The sequence below is a fragment of the Manis javanica genome, chromosome 8, assembly GCF_040802235.1.
Source record: "Manis javanica isolate MJ-LG chromosome 8, MJ_LKY, whole genome shotgun sequence".
Taxonomy (NCBI): Eukaryota; Metazoa; Chordata; class Mammalia; order Pholidota; family Manidae; genus Manis; species Manis javanica.
Window position 1 is genome coordinate 23,260,667 of NC_133163.1, and position 14,343 is coordinate 23,275,009.

General features: G+C 40.7%; 1 protein-coding gene across 32 annotated transcripts in view; it reads right to left on the bottom strand.

The window, feature by feature from the left end:
• NRXN3 (neurexin 3) overlaps positions 1 to 14,343 on the bottom strand; it is a 1,528,794-nt gene that overhangs the window by 803,264 nt on the left and 711,187 nt on the right. For 16 of the 32 annotated variants that reach the window (XM_037018914.2, XM_073242058.1, XM_037018808.2 and 13 more), the window contains 4 exons: positions 10,425 to 10,806; positions 9,427 to 9,617; positions 8,461 to 8,634; positions 4,340 to 4,366 (listed from right to left, as the gene is read on the bottom strand). In XM_037018914.2, the coding sequence (XP_036874809.2) occupies positions 4,340 to 4,366; positions 8,461 to 8,634; positions 9,427 to 9,617; positions 10,425 to 10,806 (774 nt within the window). The remainder of the gene's footprint in view (positions 1 to 4,339; positions 4,367 to 8,460; positions 8,635 to 9,426; positions 9,618 to 10,424; positions 10,807 to 14,343) is intronic. The other 16 variants (XM_073242064.1, XM_073242063.1, XM_073242059.1 and 13 more) reach the window with 1 other exon arrangement.

Sequence of the window (14,343 nt, forward strand, 5' to 3'; positions counted from 1 at the left end):
TTTCAAAGGCCAGGCTCAACAAAAAGACAGCTAATTTAAAATACTTTGCTTTAATGGATATTGTGCAAATATTAACGAGAACTTATTGAAATAGTATTGCTATGAAAACCATCTACCATAAAGCCAACTGGACATATTCTCAGATACTCTCTGATCATCTGTGTACTGTTTCTGCTTTGGAAATAGGCAAACCCAGACCCCCTCCATATGGTGCAGCAGGGAGAAGGCTTTAAAATCAAACTTTATCATTTACTAGCCATGTGACCTAGGGCTAGCCACCTAAATTCTCTCAACCTCAATTTCCCCATCTGTACAATGCAGATAGAAATTGTTACTACCTCACATGGTGTGAGGATTAAATGAGATAACATACACAAAGCCTGTAACTCATCCATGGTATGGAGATAACAATATTTATACCATACGAAGGACACACAACATCCCAAATCCTTAGCATGTACCTATGCTAAGCAGACCCTCAATAAGGGGTTTCATCAGTTCTTTTGGAAAATCAAGTTCTGTCCCCCCGTTTTAGTTGGGCATATAGTTGGTCAGGAATCCAGAAACAATGCACATTATGGTCGTAAGTCCTAATTACACAGGTCTCTTGTGAGAAACCTCTGCCATGCAATGTTGAGGGACTAGAGGCAGGAAGTTCCATTTAATTTCTGACTCTATTTTCCTCATAATGCAGCTTTTGAGGGACTGATTTCTGTTAGGTCAAATGCTATATTTTACTGCATGAAATATAGTAGAGAATGTGACACAGCCCTTAGCTTTGGAAAAAATAAAGTGGGAACTATATTCCTCACAGTGAAGAAAGTTGGAGGATTAAAATTCTCTTTACCTACTGAAAGTGGTTGATTGATGCCAATTTTCATCTAAAATGACTGAATATCTTCAGGTTTTCAAGGCATTCAAACTCAATACATTTATTGACTTACTTGAGGTATGCAGAACTTAGAACCAGATTTAATCAATCCTTGCCCCCCCCCCACCTGCTCACTATCTAGACAGAGAGACAATTTAAATTTCTAGAAAAGAGGCTATTCAACTTCAGAAATAGAACCTGCTAAGGTGAATTATCATGGAAAGTGGGGAAAGGATATTCTGATTCATCACCTAACCCAATAAAGAGCCACTTGTTTTATGTCTCATAGTTTATGATTGATTTGCCTCTCACTAGGCCAAGCTTAGTATTTCTTTTATAGTTATACAGCTACTTTCTTATACAGACAAGCTTTTAGGGATTCTTTGCCTCTCCAGGAATACCCTTCTTGCAAAAAAAAAAATTAGAAAATTACTTCTGAAAGGTCCATAGATACTCTCCATCTATTCAAGGGACATGAGATTCATGGGATCTCACCTCTCAGCAATGCAACACCTCCCCTGAGCCACAGGGGCCCCTACTCCCCTTCCTTACCCGGAGGGATGTAATGTCTGACCTGAACCAGGGCAGCCAATGAAGTTCTTGACCCCTTCTGTTGTAATGTGAAAAGGTATCCGCTATGAAAGAAGAGTATTACTGTGGGGATGGGAGGGAGACACCCAGGAGGGGAAGCCCAGTCTCCTCCTCACTCCTCAGAGGTTTCATGTGGGAGGGGATCATTCTTAGGCAGCTGAAGTAGCAGGCGTCAGGTTCACACCTCTTCCACCTGTCTTGCACTACACAAATTCCCTCCTAATTCTGCTCTCTACTTCCAATTCCTGTCCTTATCCATCCTCCACCCTGGTGTCAAAGTGATTGTGATAAAATGGAAATCTGACCTGTCTCTGTGCTCCCTTACAGCGCCCTCGGGGGAAAGTCCAACTCCTTAGACACGAAGTGCGTCTCACTGCCTGTCTCCAGTGTCACCCGCAGTCACATCCCCACGTGCACATTTCAGCCAAATTGAGCTTCTTATAAGGTCCCAAACTGGCCAAGCTCTTGCATGTGCTTCCGCCTTTCATCCACCTAAAACATGTGTCCTTCAGACTCAGCTTAAACCTGCCTGAGAAGGTGCCCTGAGCACCCCCCACCTCCTGCTCCGGGCTCACGCAGCACGCGTCACACCACAGTGCTTTCCCTCTGCGTTGCGATTATGAGCCTTCTCTGTGTGAAGTCAGACTGTGTCGCACCTGTAACCTCGGTGCCCAGCTGAGTACCTGATACATTGAAAGAGCTGAGTTGCTGTTCAATTGAGCAACAAAAATCACTGGAAAAATTAAAATAAATACATAACAAAAACCACCACCCCTTCAACACAATGACAAGAGGACTCAAGCTGCTGATTCATCAGGACTCACTATGCCACTCCCTCAAGCCCCTCGCTGTGTTTCCTTCCGAATGCCACTGGCCTTTGCATTTCACTCTCTCATCTCTTTGTCATATGTTTGTACTGCCTTTCATTCTTAATGATGATTAGTGTCATGTGTCCACAGATTTTGCTGAAAAAACTAGCATGAGTAGTGGTCCACAACCCAAGATCAGGAAAATGTAAAGACATTGCCTCCTGAAGGTCTTTTGCCATAATGTGGGGAAAGAGTAAGATGACCCAAAATAATTGCAAAGAATAACAGTGCCTGCCATAAACAGAGAGACTGTCAAGTCATCACAAGAACAGAAGAGACTTTATGTCAATATAGTAATAACATAGAAATCACACTTATGATGTGACTACTTCTACAAAAGGGAGAGTTAATATACTTCAAACTGTCATGTCCCCAAATCTGTATCTACACTTTGGTTAACAATTTACAACAGGAATACAACAATAGAAATGAACTATTTCTTTGAATGTTTCCTACAAACCATTTTTCCTTTGGATGGGAACTTTGAAATCATGTTGCTATGTATGACATCCCTATGTAAGAAAGCCTGTTAGGTTCTGGGGATTCAAAACCCATATAGTTCCTACTGTGAAGAATGGTAAAGTCTAGGAGGAGATGCAGTTCTCTAGTTTTATCTAATAAATCTGGTTATAAGGAGATTTGACAAACTTGGATTGTCCCTTATTATGGATTGAATCCTGCCTCCTTCTCTCTCCCCACCATTTACAGCGTGACATGCTGTAGACCAGTTCTGACAATTGAATAAATGTTTAAAAACAACAGCCTTCAATATTACTGAAAGGGCTCTACATCCTTTGAAATTGAAAGCTAGTGTACAGCTAGCTACCTTGGACTTCAGAGTACTAACCTGATGCCTGTTTTATCATTAATGTTATTATATTATCAGTATATATGTGATTCCGCTAAGAAGGGATGAAGAAAGAAGTGTTATAGTAAAATGGCTAGAGTGAGACCTCTCTTAGCTGATGTCCACCCCAGGAACAGACACCTGTACTGGTGATCCACATGACATATAACAAGTCAGTCATAGAGAAGCAAATGATCTTTTAGGTGAAAAGTAATTTTTAAGCTACCTTTGTCTTAACCACTTCCAACAAATTTTGCAGCAATGGTTGCAAACTCACAGAGGCTGAGGCTCAATCCCTGGCTTAACTATCGGGCAATAGACACCTTCAATGCCCTTTCCAGACTTGTTATTCTGAGTCAAAGTATTCTGACACCACAGAACCAGAGGCCCATTACAGACTTTGAGTGGTGCCTCTCTGAATGGTAGAAGAACCAGTCTCTGCAATAGATAGACAATGACATCTTATATGCAGGCATTTTAAAGAATATTCAGGACAAAATCCACAGATTACCTTCGTCCCCAAGAGTATATTTCTCTTTAGATTACAAAACAGGAAATTAAAATGTCGAGTAAAATTCCCAGTAGGAAACATAAATCTCTAGAATGTTTTAATGACATTAATATCTCTCAAATATCTAAAAATATTTCTTTAAAGTGAGTTAGAGAAAATGGCATTCTCCTTCACAGGCCCAACCATTCAAAAGTTCTCCCCGGCCCAGAAAATAGTAAATTAAGAACCCAAGTGAAAGAGTTTTTTCTTTTCTTTTCTTTTCCAAGCCCTGCCTTCTATCTATAGTGAATGAATTACAAGCTAACCCCTTCATGGCAACTACTTGGAGAGTTAACCGTCTCCAGAACTGAATCAGTCACAATGTAGATGTGGTTAGTCACAATAGTCACAAAATATGCTGTCAAACCTCTTTTCTCCCCCAAAGTGGAATCATGTTCCTGTCCCCAAGAGGTCTTGCCTTTGTTGTTATTTTTTGTTCACTGATCTGGGTTTTCTGCCACTGTTTCTGCCTCACAGGGTTCAGCCCCCTCCCCTCAATGGATGCTGTCCAAGAAGTGTGACAGCTTGAAGGCCCCTGAAGAAAAGATACCAAGGGTTACAAAGGGCATCTTTCGGTCCAAAGTGGTTATGGGAACAAGAACCTTCTCTACCTTGCAGGTCAGCTTTGGTCAACGCAACTTTGTTAGCAAAAGAACAGAAAAGGTGAAAACAATAACCAGAGGTTAGTAAGAGGTAGAGTAAACCAGGGTAACATTACAGAAATAAGAATACAATCGGCATAACCAACATCACTCAAACGGACAACTGAAATGCTCTACAGGTTTCCCAGAGACAGCACAGACAGGGGACACACAGACCAGGGCGGAGCAGGTCTCGTCAGGGCCATGTCAGCAGAGCAGGGGCAGGAAAGCACTGGACTGGACAGAGCACAAGCAGGGTAATAAGAGCCTTCCCACCTCCACACAGCCAACCCCAAGGCATATGGTCCAGAAAAATGATTCTCCATCAGTCAGGATAAACACCAAGAAATAAGGGTGGTTCATGGCCAGACTGAAAGACATATGTGCACAACCAGAAGAGCCTACACATCATCCTGAACATTTAGGAGTTAAGCCTGCAAGACTGGAAGCACTTCTCATAATTCCAAAAAATGCCACTGAGGAATGTGACATGAGAATTGCCTATGTACGTGAAGGGGATTTGGGAAAACCAAAGAGCTCAATTTGCTTGATTTATAAAAATGTCACCAAACCCACATGACCATAGGTAAAAGGTACCAAACCAGTGTCCTTTTCATTTATTCATGCCAGTCTCGAAATGAAGCATGTGTTTCTTTCAGATGTTTGCCATCTGCAATTGCGGAATTGCATTTCTAGCCAAGACAGGCCTTGTTTTCTGCAATAAAGCTGGCCACAGGATAGAAAGAGATTATTTACCAGCTGACTACTGAATGAGACATTATTCAAAAATTCTAGCTCAAATTGAGAGGTTGCAAGTCACCATTATATGTTGGCTAGGTTGTCCAGAAATTGCACTTAATTTCTAAACGATACACTCTGCATATATTAGAGACAAATACAATCTAGCTCAAGATTTTTTTTTCTTTCTTACTATAAACAACTGTAAGTCAAAGACTAGTAGATTAATATGTTTGTTACATAATTTTGGACTCCTTGGGATTAGATATAACAGGGAAAGTAATACATTTACTATTGAGGGATCTTTAAGTGTCATTACCAATGATTTTGACAAGAACATATGTTATATCCTAGCCTGTGGACCATAGGCATGTGAGACTAAAACACTTTTACCATTTTCAAGAGATCCAGGTCTTAGTTTTTAGTAATGACTCCTCATCCCTATCTGGTTACTATTCTATGCACAGAAATGATAAATCAAGAAATGTGCTCCATTTCCTATGACTCCCATACTGCTTAATTCTCAAAGGCCTCCTTAAGGGTTCCATACTACGTACAGAGATTCAGAATGAGAATGACCTCTCTTACAGTCTCTCTAAGATGTTCCTCCCTTCATTTCCTACCCCATCTTTCCCACAGCACCCTAAAAAGCTCCTGGGATCTCTTACAAGGGCTTATTCACAATGGTAGAAACTTCCAATGACAGTAATTTATGCTTTACCAGTTTTTGGTCATGATTTTTCCTGGCCCCTTTGTCTAATTATCTAAGTCTTTTGTGTACAATAAACAAGGGCCTTCTTCCTCAGCACTCAACCTCCACTTCCTCCCATCCAGCCGGGCAGTCATAATGCTCCGTGGGTAATCATCGTAATTATCTCCATGGCAATAGAGTGCAGTGTTATTAGGCCTATGGGACTTGCCATAGATTGAGATGGTAGAGCCATCAAGTCACAACACCTGACTGTGGACATTCATTCAGACTCAGGGGGAGGTCAGGCCCTACTGTAATGCATGTGGTGAGTCATGCCAAACTGCACAGAGAGCTACAGGTAGGGAAGGAAACATTTTCCCCAATCTGATGGGCAATTTTCGTTTGCTAATGCTCTCATGGCCTCTTGAACAGTTCCTTTAAGTGGAGTCCATCCCCCCGCATTATACTATACATCTCAATCCACTTTTATAAAAGTTAGTGTAGACTTCCTTTGGATCCAATGTAATAGCTCTGTTTCCCTACATACCAAATACTGAATTCTAGAGAACCATCTTTCCAATACAGTAGCCATAAACATATGTAGCTATTGGGCACTTTCAAGATATACAATCTGAATTGAGGTGTGCTGTGAGAAGAAAATACAATTTAGAAAGCTTAATATGAAAAAAAGAATATAAAATGTTTTATTAATAATTTCATATCAATTATATTCTGAAATGGCAATAGTTTGGATATACTGGGTAAAGTTAAATAAAATATAAAATTAAAACTAACTTTGTTACTTTATACCCTTTTTAATGTACCTACTGAGAAATTTTAAATTACACATGTGACACTGTATGTCTATCAAGCAACACTGCTTTAGAGTTAAATGGAGGATTCCTGGAGCTTTCAAGTCTGAAGAACTGATGGCATGATGAAAATATTTAACATCTGAAGAATGCCTCATGCTTTTTAATATGTGCCTTTATATTATGGTTGAACTTGATTTGATTAATAATTCCAGGACAAGTGGAATTTCTGTCATTCCACAATCTTCTAAACAAAGATACTCAATTCAATTCCCAAATTCTGTCCCTATTTCAGGAGTGTCCTTATCTCAACACCCTGAAGAACTAAGTGCAGGCCAATGAGACAAATTCTTGAGCTGAATGAAATTGTATATTTTCAGGAGAAGAAAGCAAAGTGGCTGTTTTAAGTGCCTGGTGACTCCAGCCTCCAGCTCCCTGATATACACACACCATATTTACCTCACAGAGTATAAGAACTATTCTTGGCATTAGCCTTGAGGAAAACTGGAGTCGGTTGCAGGGGTGATCAGTCTTATTACTGGTCCACATGGGAAACTGACTTAGGCAAAGGGAAATGACTTCCGTAGTACAAATCAACCTGGGAAGCTGATGGGAAACTTTTACAAAAACATGACACATGAACCCAGATGCAAGCTGGCTAAGGACAGGAGCAATAATGAAGCTGAACAGTTAGGAGGTGAACGAACAGGTTTGATGTGATGACTTAATGAGTGAAGCAAGAAAAGACAATATATTGCACAAACAGGGAACAATAAAGCTCAACCAGACAAAAGGACATATAGATGCTGCTGACTGGTTCACATCCTCTGCCTTTCAAGTTAGGTGCGGATCACGTTTTCAGCCCACCCAGCCCCTGGGAAAGGCTGGAAAGTGTTCGTTGCTGCCCTCTGCTGGTTAAAACTACATTGTTTTTATTGTAAAGCACCGTTGACTCAAGACGACCTATAAAATTCAGTTATTATCTCAACAGACAGTGAGTCACTTACAGAAATAGGCTGAGCATGGTTTGCTGTGCTGCACTGATGAGCATGCAATATATTATAAGACATCTCACATGAGATGATATTTGCAAACAATAATCCTATTGTTTATTGAGTACCTATAATGTACCAGGCATTTTATACATATAGTTCAGATTTATATATACTACCTTCCAAGGTAAGTGTTATTGCCCCATATTACAGGTGATGAGAATGTAGCAGTAAATTACCGAATGTCACACACCTAAAAGAGCTACAACCTGGACCTAAATCCAGGTCTTTCTAATATCAAAGCCCACACTGTTGGATGACATCACACTAAGGAACTGCCTAACAATGCCTGGTATGTAGTAAGTACTCAATCAGTGGGAGTTCCCTTCCCTCATCATGGCATTTGACATCATTTTCCTACCTCATGCTGGGTTTGCACTAAATAATGCAGTTGCTATTAGCAACATAAGAAATGTTTGATTAATGGTGACATTCACATAAAAGTCTCTGAATTGTACCTCCCCATGTATTAAAATACAAATTGAAGTCCCTGATACCCTTTTAGCCACACTAGAAGCAAAGGCACAAGTCAGGAGAAGTCTGATGTCAATGCCAGGAAGGTCCTCTAGTGGCAAGTGTGTGACACTGGGAAGACATCTGCCAGCATACATTCCTGGAGCCCATGGCACGTGTCCTGACATACCCAGCCAGTGGCAGGAGGACACCAATGGTAATGCAATGTCAGATGGCAAGTAGGAATGACAGAACTGGTAAACTGAGGAAGGGGCACTGGCAGAGACAGCAAAGAGGCCTGATGCTTGCAACAAGGATGTAGCTTAAAAAGAAAAAAGGTTGTACCTTCACAGCCACGCTCAATTTGTCCACTCCGATGGAGGGCATCATTGATGAGGTCTGGCAGGCGCCCATTCAAGTCCACTGAAGCCAGACAGCCCTGAAAGCCATCCCGGGAGGCCACAAGCTTTGGGAGATTGCTGTACATGCCTTGGGCCAGACCGGCCATGTAGAGGTCACCTGGAAAGGAAAGCAAGTAGCAAGAGCAAGTGAGTAAAGAGTATGGAAGTCATGACAATTAAAGCCAGTGCACATTAGGCTACTTATTAGATAGTGATAATAAAGCCAAGGAGAAATGGCATAAACACAACTGTCGCCAGAGTTTCTACACTGTAAAAAGAAGAAACTAACATTTCTCATGTGTCACTCATTTATACACATCATCTCAGAGATTTCAATTATCATATCCATTCTATGCAGTAGGTATTGTTCCCATTTTATGACCAAGTAAAGATTAACAATATTTTCAACAAAATACCCATTTACAAAGTGCTTTTTATGTGCTTGTTACCAATAAAATATTAGAGGTTTTATAGATACTCATTCATTTATACTCATTCCCTGAAAACTCCTAGCAGCCCATAAAGGCAGTAACAATTATTATCCTCATTTTGCAAAAAAGTATACAACAACTGAACAAATCTAAGAAATTTCACCAGAGTCATCCACACAGTTAATGATTCAGCTGAGATTCCAAAGCCTACACCCCATCCTCTGTATTATGACCCCCTTCACATTTTGACATCTATCACCTTATACCCAAGATTCACAGGGAAAATGAACCATTCTTTGAGGAGTGGGTCTAATGAAAAATTAATAAACTGCCTTGTGGTATAATTCAATGTTGTTAAAATAGGATATACATGATGTATCAAAAATGCATGGGACTCCAAACCTGTAGTTTGCCTCTGGAAACAGCCTTTCAATTATAAAAAATGCTCTAGAAAGGATAAACTTCTTTCCAAGTTTTACCTTTCAAATCCAGGTTTTTGGCACCATTGATAACCTGAGTGACCACCTTAGTGTCCACTTTCAGGCTGTGCGTGTTGCTGTTGTCTCGAGTGATGACGACATTGTGCCACTGATTGTCATTCAGGGGGCGGTCACTGTTGCCTTTGATCACATTGGGACCATTTCCAAGGTCGAACACATAGTGTATGTACCTGTGAGGGACAATAACCACTCAATCACTTGAGAGTCCATGAAGCGATTTAATGGCCACATGTATATCACTTGACATCAGGGCAATAAAACCCCCATGCTACACTGGCATCAGGCAGGAAAAATTAAAGCTTAATTTAGAATGATGAGAAAAGTCAGATTCTGTTCTATCAGACGTCAGATTCATTCCATGCTCACAGAGTCGACTTCTTTTAACACTACCTAGTAAAAATCCAGAGCCACAAAGTAGGGCAGGTGGTTCACTCCAGAACACTCAAGGATAACATTGAAACTCACAGTCAATCATGGATTTGTTTTTGGGGGGGTTTGTTCTGGTTTTGCTTTCGGTTTGACTATTTTCTAACACATGGTAACAAAATACCCTGAAGAAAGAACAGCTTTATAAAAGTTTCATATATGGACTAATGGTAGTGCTTAGTGCTGAAAATATCTATCATTTTATTCTTCCTATAAATTTAGTGGCTGCAGAGAGTATTGGTCCAGAGATAGGTGCAACACACCCCATATTCCTCTTCTGTAAAAATAAGTTTTCCCATAGGTTTAAAGGACTACATTTCATACTAAAAAGCCTGATAGTATTGAGTTAGCAGAAGATCTTTGAATAAACTCATGATTTTGTTTCCCTTCCAGCCCTAATCACTACATAGATATTTTCAATCAATGAGGATGAGAGTATATATCAGAAATAAAGGTTGGGGAGAATAATGGATACTTTTTTTCATGTCTGTATATTATGTAGGTCCTGGACTAAGGTATCTAGTATAAACTATGTGATCTCTTCCACTTACCCCTTGACTAGCTCAACAGCAATGAAGTCATTGCCATCACCACTGTTGAAGAGAATGAAGCCATCAGCTGAGGTGGTCTTGAATTGGAAGAAAAGGTGCATGGAGGTGTAGGCCTGCAGGGTGGCCAGACTCAGGTAGCTGCTCTTGGTCTTGAAGGTGACAGGGTCAGCGATGATATTCCTCAGTCCGAATCGCGCCTTCAGTTCACAGTAATCAATGTCACCATTTTTGCACAAGTCAATGTAGAGCAGGCCATTAAACATGAGGCTCTGCAAGTGGCCAATGAAACTGGAGGGGACAACGGAGATGTAACGTTTCTCAGTCATGATACCAGTTTCAATATTGTGGAATTCCAAGCGGGTATGGTCACCCACCATAGTACCTAAGAAAATCGTGAGATAAAAATAGGAAAAGTTACTAAAGTTTGTCACAGCAACCTTAGTATATCTTTTAGGTCCAATTTGTTTCCACATAAAATATTTGGTTCCAGAAAACAAAATACTCTACAGAGTATATATACCTGACTTGGCCTCCGCTGGGCAGCTGATGACTAGCCCAGCCCATTATATGTCCAATATCCCATGCTCACACAATTCTGAGCAACTGCTCAGGGTGCTGCATCATATAAAGGAAAACATGAAATCATGGAAAATTCAAAGAAAAAAAAACTATTGGTTTTCTCCATTAAGGAAAACAACTAGTATGAATACATACTGTTAGAAGAAAAGTCTTCATTGCTCTAACCCTTGAAAAGATAGAACAAAGAAGCCTTAGACATTCACTGCCAAATATTTCTTGGTGCAAAAATTCTCACCTACTACCTGTGGAAAAGGTGCTATTGTGGAACATGTGTTAATTTTATCTGACCGGTAGCTGTTGCTTTTTCTGATACTACCACCTAGGTTTCCTTTGGGAAGCTTTCGCCGTTCACCATTCACCTTTAAACCATCTGGGCTGGATGAGGCTGACCCCATTCCAGCTCTTGAAGTAATCAAGCTCACTGTGCTGGACCACTGAGCATATTTTATCCCCCTAGCCACAGAATATGCTCTATGAACTAACAAAGCGGTCTTCAGCGGTAGCGTGCATCTGAATCACCTGGAGGGCTTGTTGAAACACAGCTCACTGTGCCCCACTCCAGAGTTTCTGGTTCAAAAGCCTGGGATGTGGCCCGAGAACATGGATTTCTAACATGTTCCAGAGTGATGTTATGTGGCTGGCCCGGGGCCCCCTTAGAAACACCGGATTAGCAGCAGCCCACATTTGTCTGGTAATACTCAGCTCCAGCACTTTTGCTGGAAAACTTATGAAAGAGGTGCTCTTTGCAAACAAGGCTTGCTGAAGGAGTAAACAGAAAACCCAAAGCTGCTGGAGGCCATGTAATAATTGGAGGGATTAACCTGCCCGAGGAGACACTCGGCCCGGAAGGCCACCACCACATGGAGAGAATGACACCCTCTGAAGGTCTGATCTAGTCAGCCAAATCTGGACTTTTAAAAACTATGTGGCAACAGCTTCCCTTTTGTGCTTAAAGTACTGGGGTTGGCTGTCTGACATTTGCAGCTAAGGATCTAGAGCTGATACACATAAACTATTAGACCTTGGATTACCTGGTTTCCCCAGAGGTAGTGAGTGGCTAGGGCTGGGGTAATGAGGAAGGCTTGAAATAAGTACAAAGAGACTGAAACTTTTAATAACAAAGTCAGAGAAAACAGCATGAGTATGGCCAGATTAGAAGGTGGCTCCCTCAACATTTATATAGATATCATATTAAGATTTAAGAAATCGTGTCCTCCTGCCCCAGTGGTAGAGGGAAGGGGAGGGGAATCCCTCTTCCTGTCCTCTATGCTGTCACCTTCCACTTTGAAGAAACTCCATTAGCAAGACACTCCTGGCATTTCTCTACTCCCTCCTTTACGTATGGTGTTGATTGGGATAAAAGAGACTGAAAGAAGGGTCTGGATAAGAGAAGGGAAAACTACAATGGAATTTAGAGGGAAAAGGGTGACATAATCTAAAAGACTAAAGATAATCTGTGAGGAGAAACTGTCTTTGCATAGCTCAGCCCCTGGTACCTCCTTTTCCTCTTTAGGGAATTAAGCTGCCTTTAAGAAACCCCGTTTACCCCATGGCATGGTGTGCTGGGTGCAAGCCTTGCTTCAGCGGAGATGCATACCCCAGTGAGTTGCAGGGCTCCAGTAAGAAATCCTGCCCAATTCTGAAGCTCATTATATGAAAACCACACATTTCAATATCGATGTCATCACTAATAAAAGTGATATTTTTTATTTCCACCAGCCTTGCACTTGTTTTCCTCTATGGGTGTAAAACTCAGGTGGCAAAAATATCAGGGGAGGGGACAACAATTTCTTGGGTCCCTTAAACTTCACTGCCTGGGAGAGTCAATCGATCTCATCCTCAGATGCTCAATATTAATTTCATTGCTTTGGGAGTATACTCAGACCTAATTTAAAGAAACTTTCATAAGTACAAAATACAGCTTTATGTTTTATGAGCTTTTATGTGGTGTTTTGACAGATAGTGACAAATCATTCCCTTAATATAAGCAAAAATAAAATAATGATTTTGGTTAAATATAAAATAGTAACAGAACAAAATTCAAAATGCAACATAAATCTTCTAACAATAACTAGGAGAAAGAATTACTGTATAAAATTACTTAGTGTTGAAAATTGGGCTGATAGTAAAAATGCAAAGTAGCATAACCTAAATTCACATGCTCTGAAACAATAAAGTGACTGAAATAAATAGACAATTACCAATTTAGCTACAGTTGTTCATACCAGGGCTGGGGCTGGAGTATGATGGGGAGAGGGAAACCATAGCCAGTCTCAACGGGGACATAGGAACCAAACTCCGGTGACACGGGGAGTCATGCTAATTCTTATTTTACAAAAAAAAAAAAAAAGATTAGTGATAAAAACTGAGATATGATAATGGGGTAATCCCTAGTAAAGATCAGGGTTCCAAAAAGAATCTGAAAAGCAACTTTTGAGTCAATGGGGAGCTTCTAGAGAAAGTACGGATAAATTGGCCTCCAGAATTGAGGGCTTAGAAAATCCTGCTCACTAGAAAATAATCTCATAAAGCAAGAAAATCATGTATAATGTGGACTGAGATAGAAATGAGACTGTAAAAGGGCTTGGGTAAGTAAGAGAAGGGAAACCAACAATAGAATTTGAGAGCTTAGCCCAGGGACACGAATTGATTTAAGATTCAGGATGACTCAGGGAGCTTCAACCAGAAGTTGTGGGGGAGAGGAAAAGGTGACGTAGGGCCAAATGAGAAAAGAAATCAGCTTCACCATGTGCTAAAGGAACTCACTTGGTTGTGGATGGAAGTTCCCAAGAAAGGAGTTTTTTTGGATTGCACCTGAAGAAAGCATTATCCAGATTGCTTAAAGTCTGAAACCTGGGCTAAGCAAAGCAAACAAATACTTTTAAAAAATCTGTATCACTCAGTCACTATCAGGAATGGGGAACCTTTGCACTCATCTCAGAAGGCTGTCTGTAGACTAAAACTCCTTTCCATTAAAGGGCAGAATATATGCATACTTCACAGCAGTTCCTTTCAAATTCCAGAGGCGAGAGGAGTAACTCAGAAGTAAGACAACAACAAAAAAACCAAGACTTCTGAACATCCACTATATGCCAGGTACTGTGCTGGGCACTTCATAAACACCACGAAATGTCATCTTCAAAATAAAACTGTAGACAGGTATCATTACCTTGCTTTAGAGGTGAGGACACTTAGTTGAGAGAGGGTAAGCAATCTGACCAAACTTCCATACAGGTGATAAATGGTAGGCCTCCAAACTGAACCCAGGTATGTTTAATTCCAAAGCCCATACCTCATCTTGTATACTATCTATCCTGGTAGAGAAAAAGTTGGACCCAGT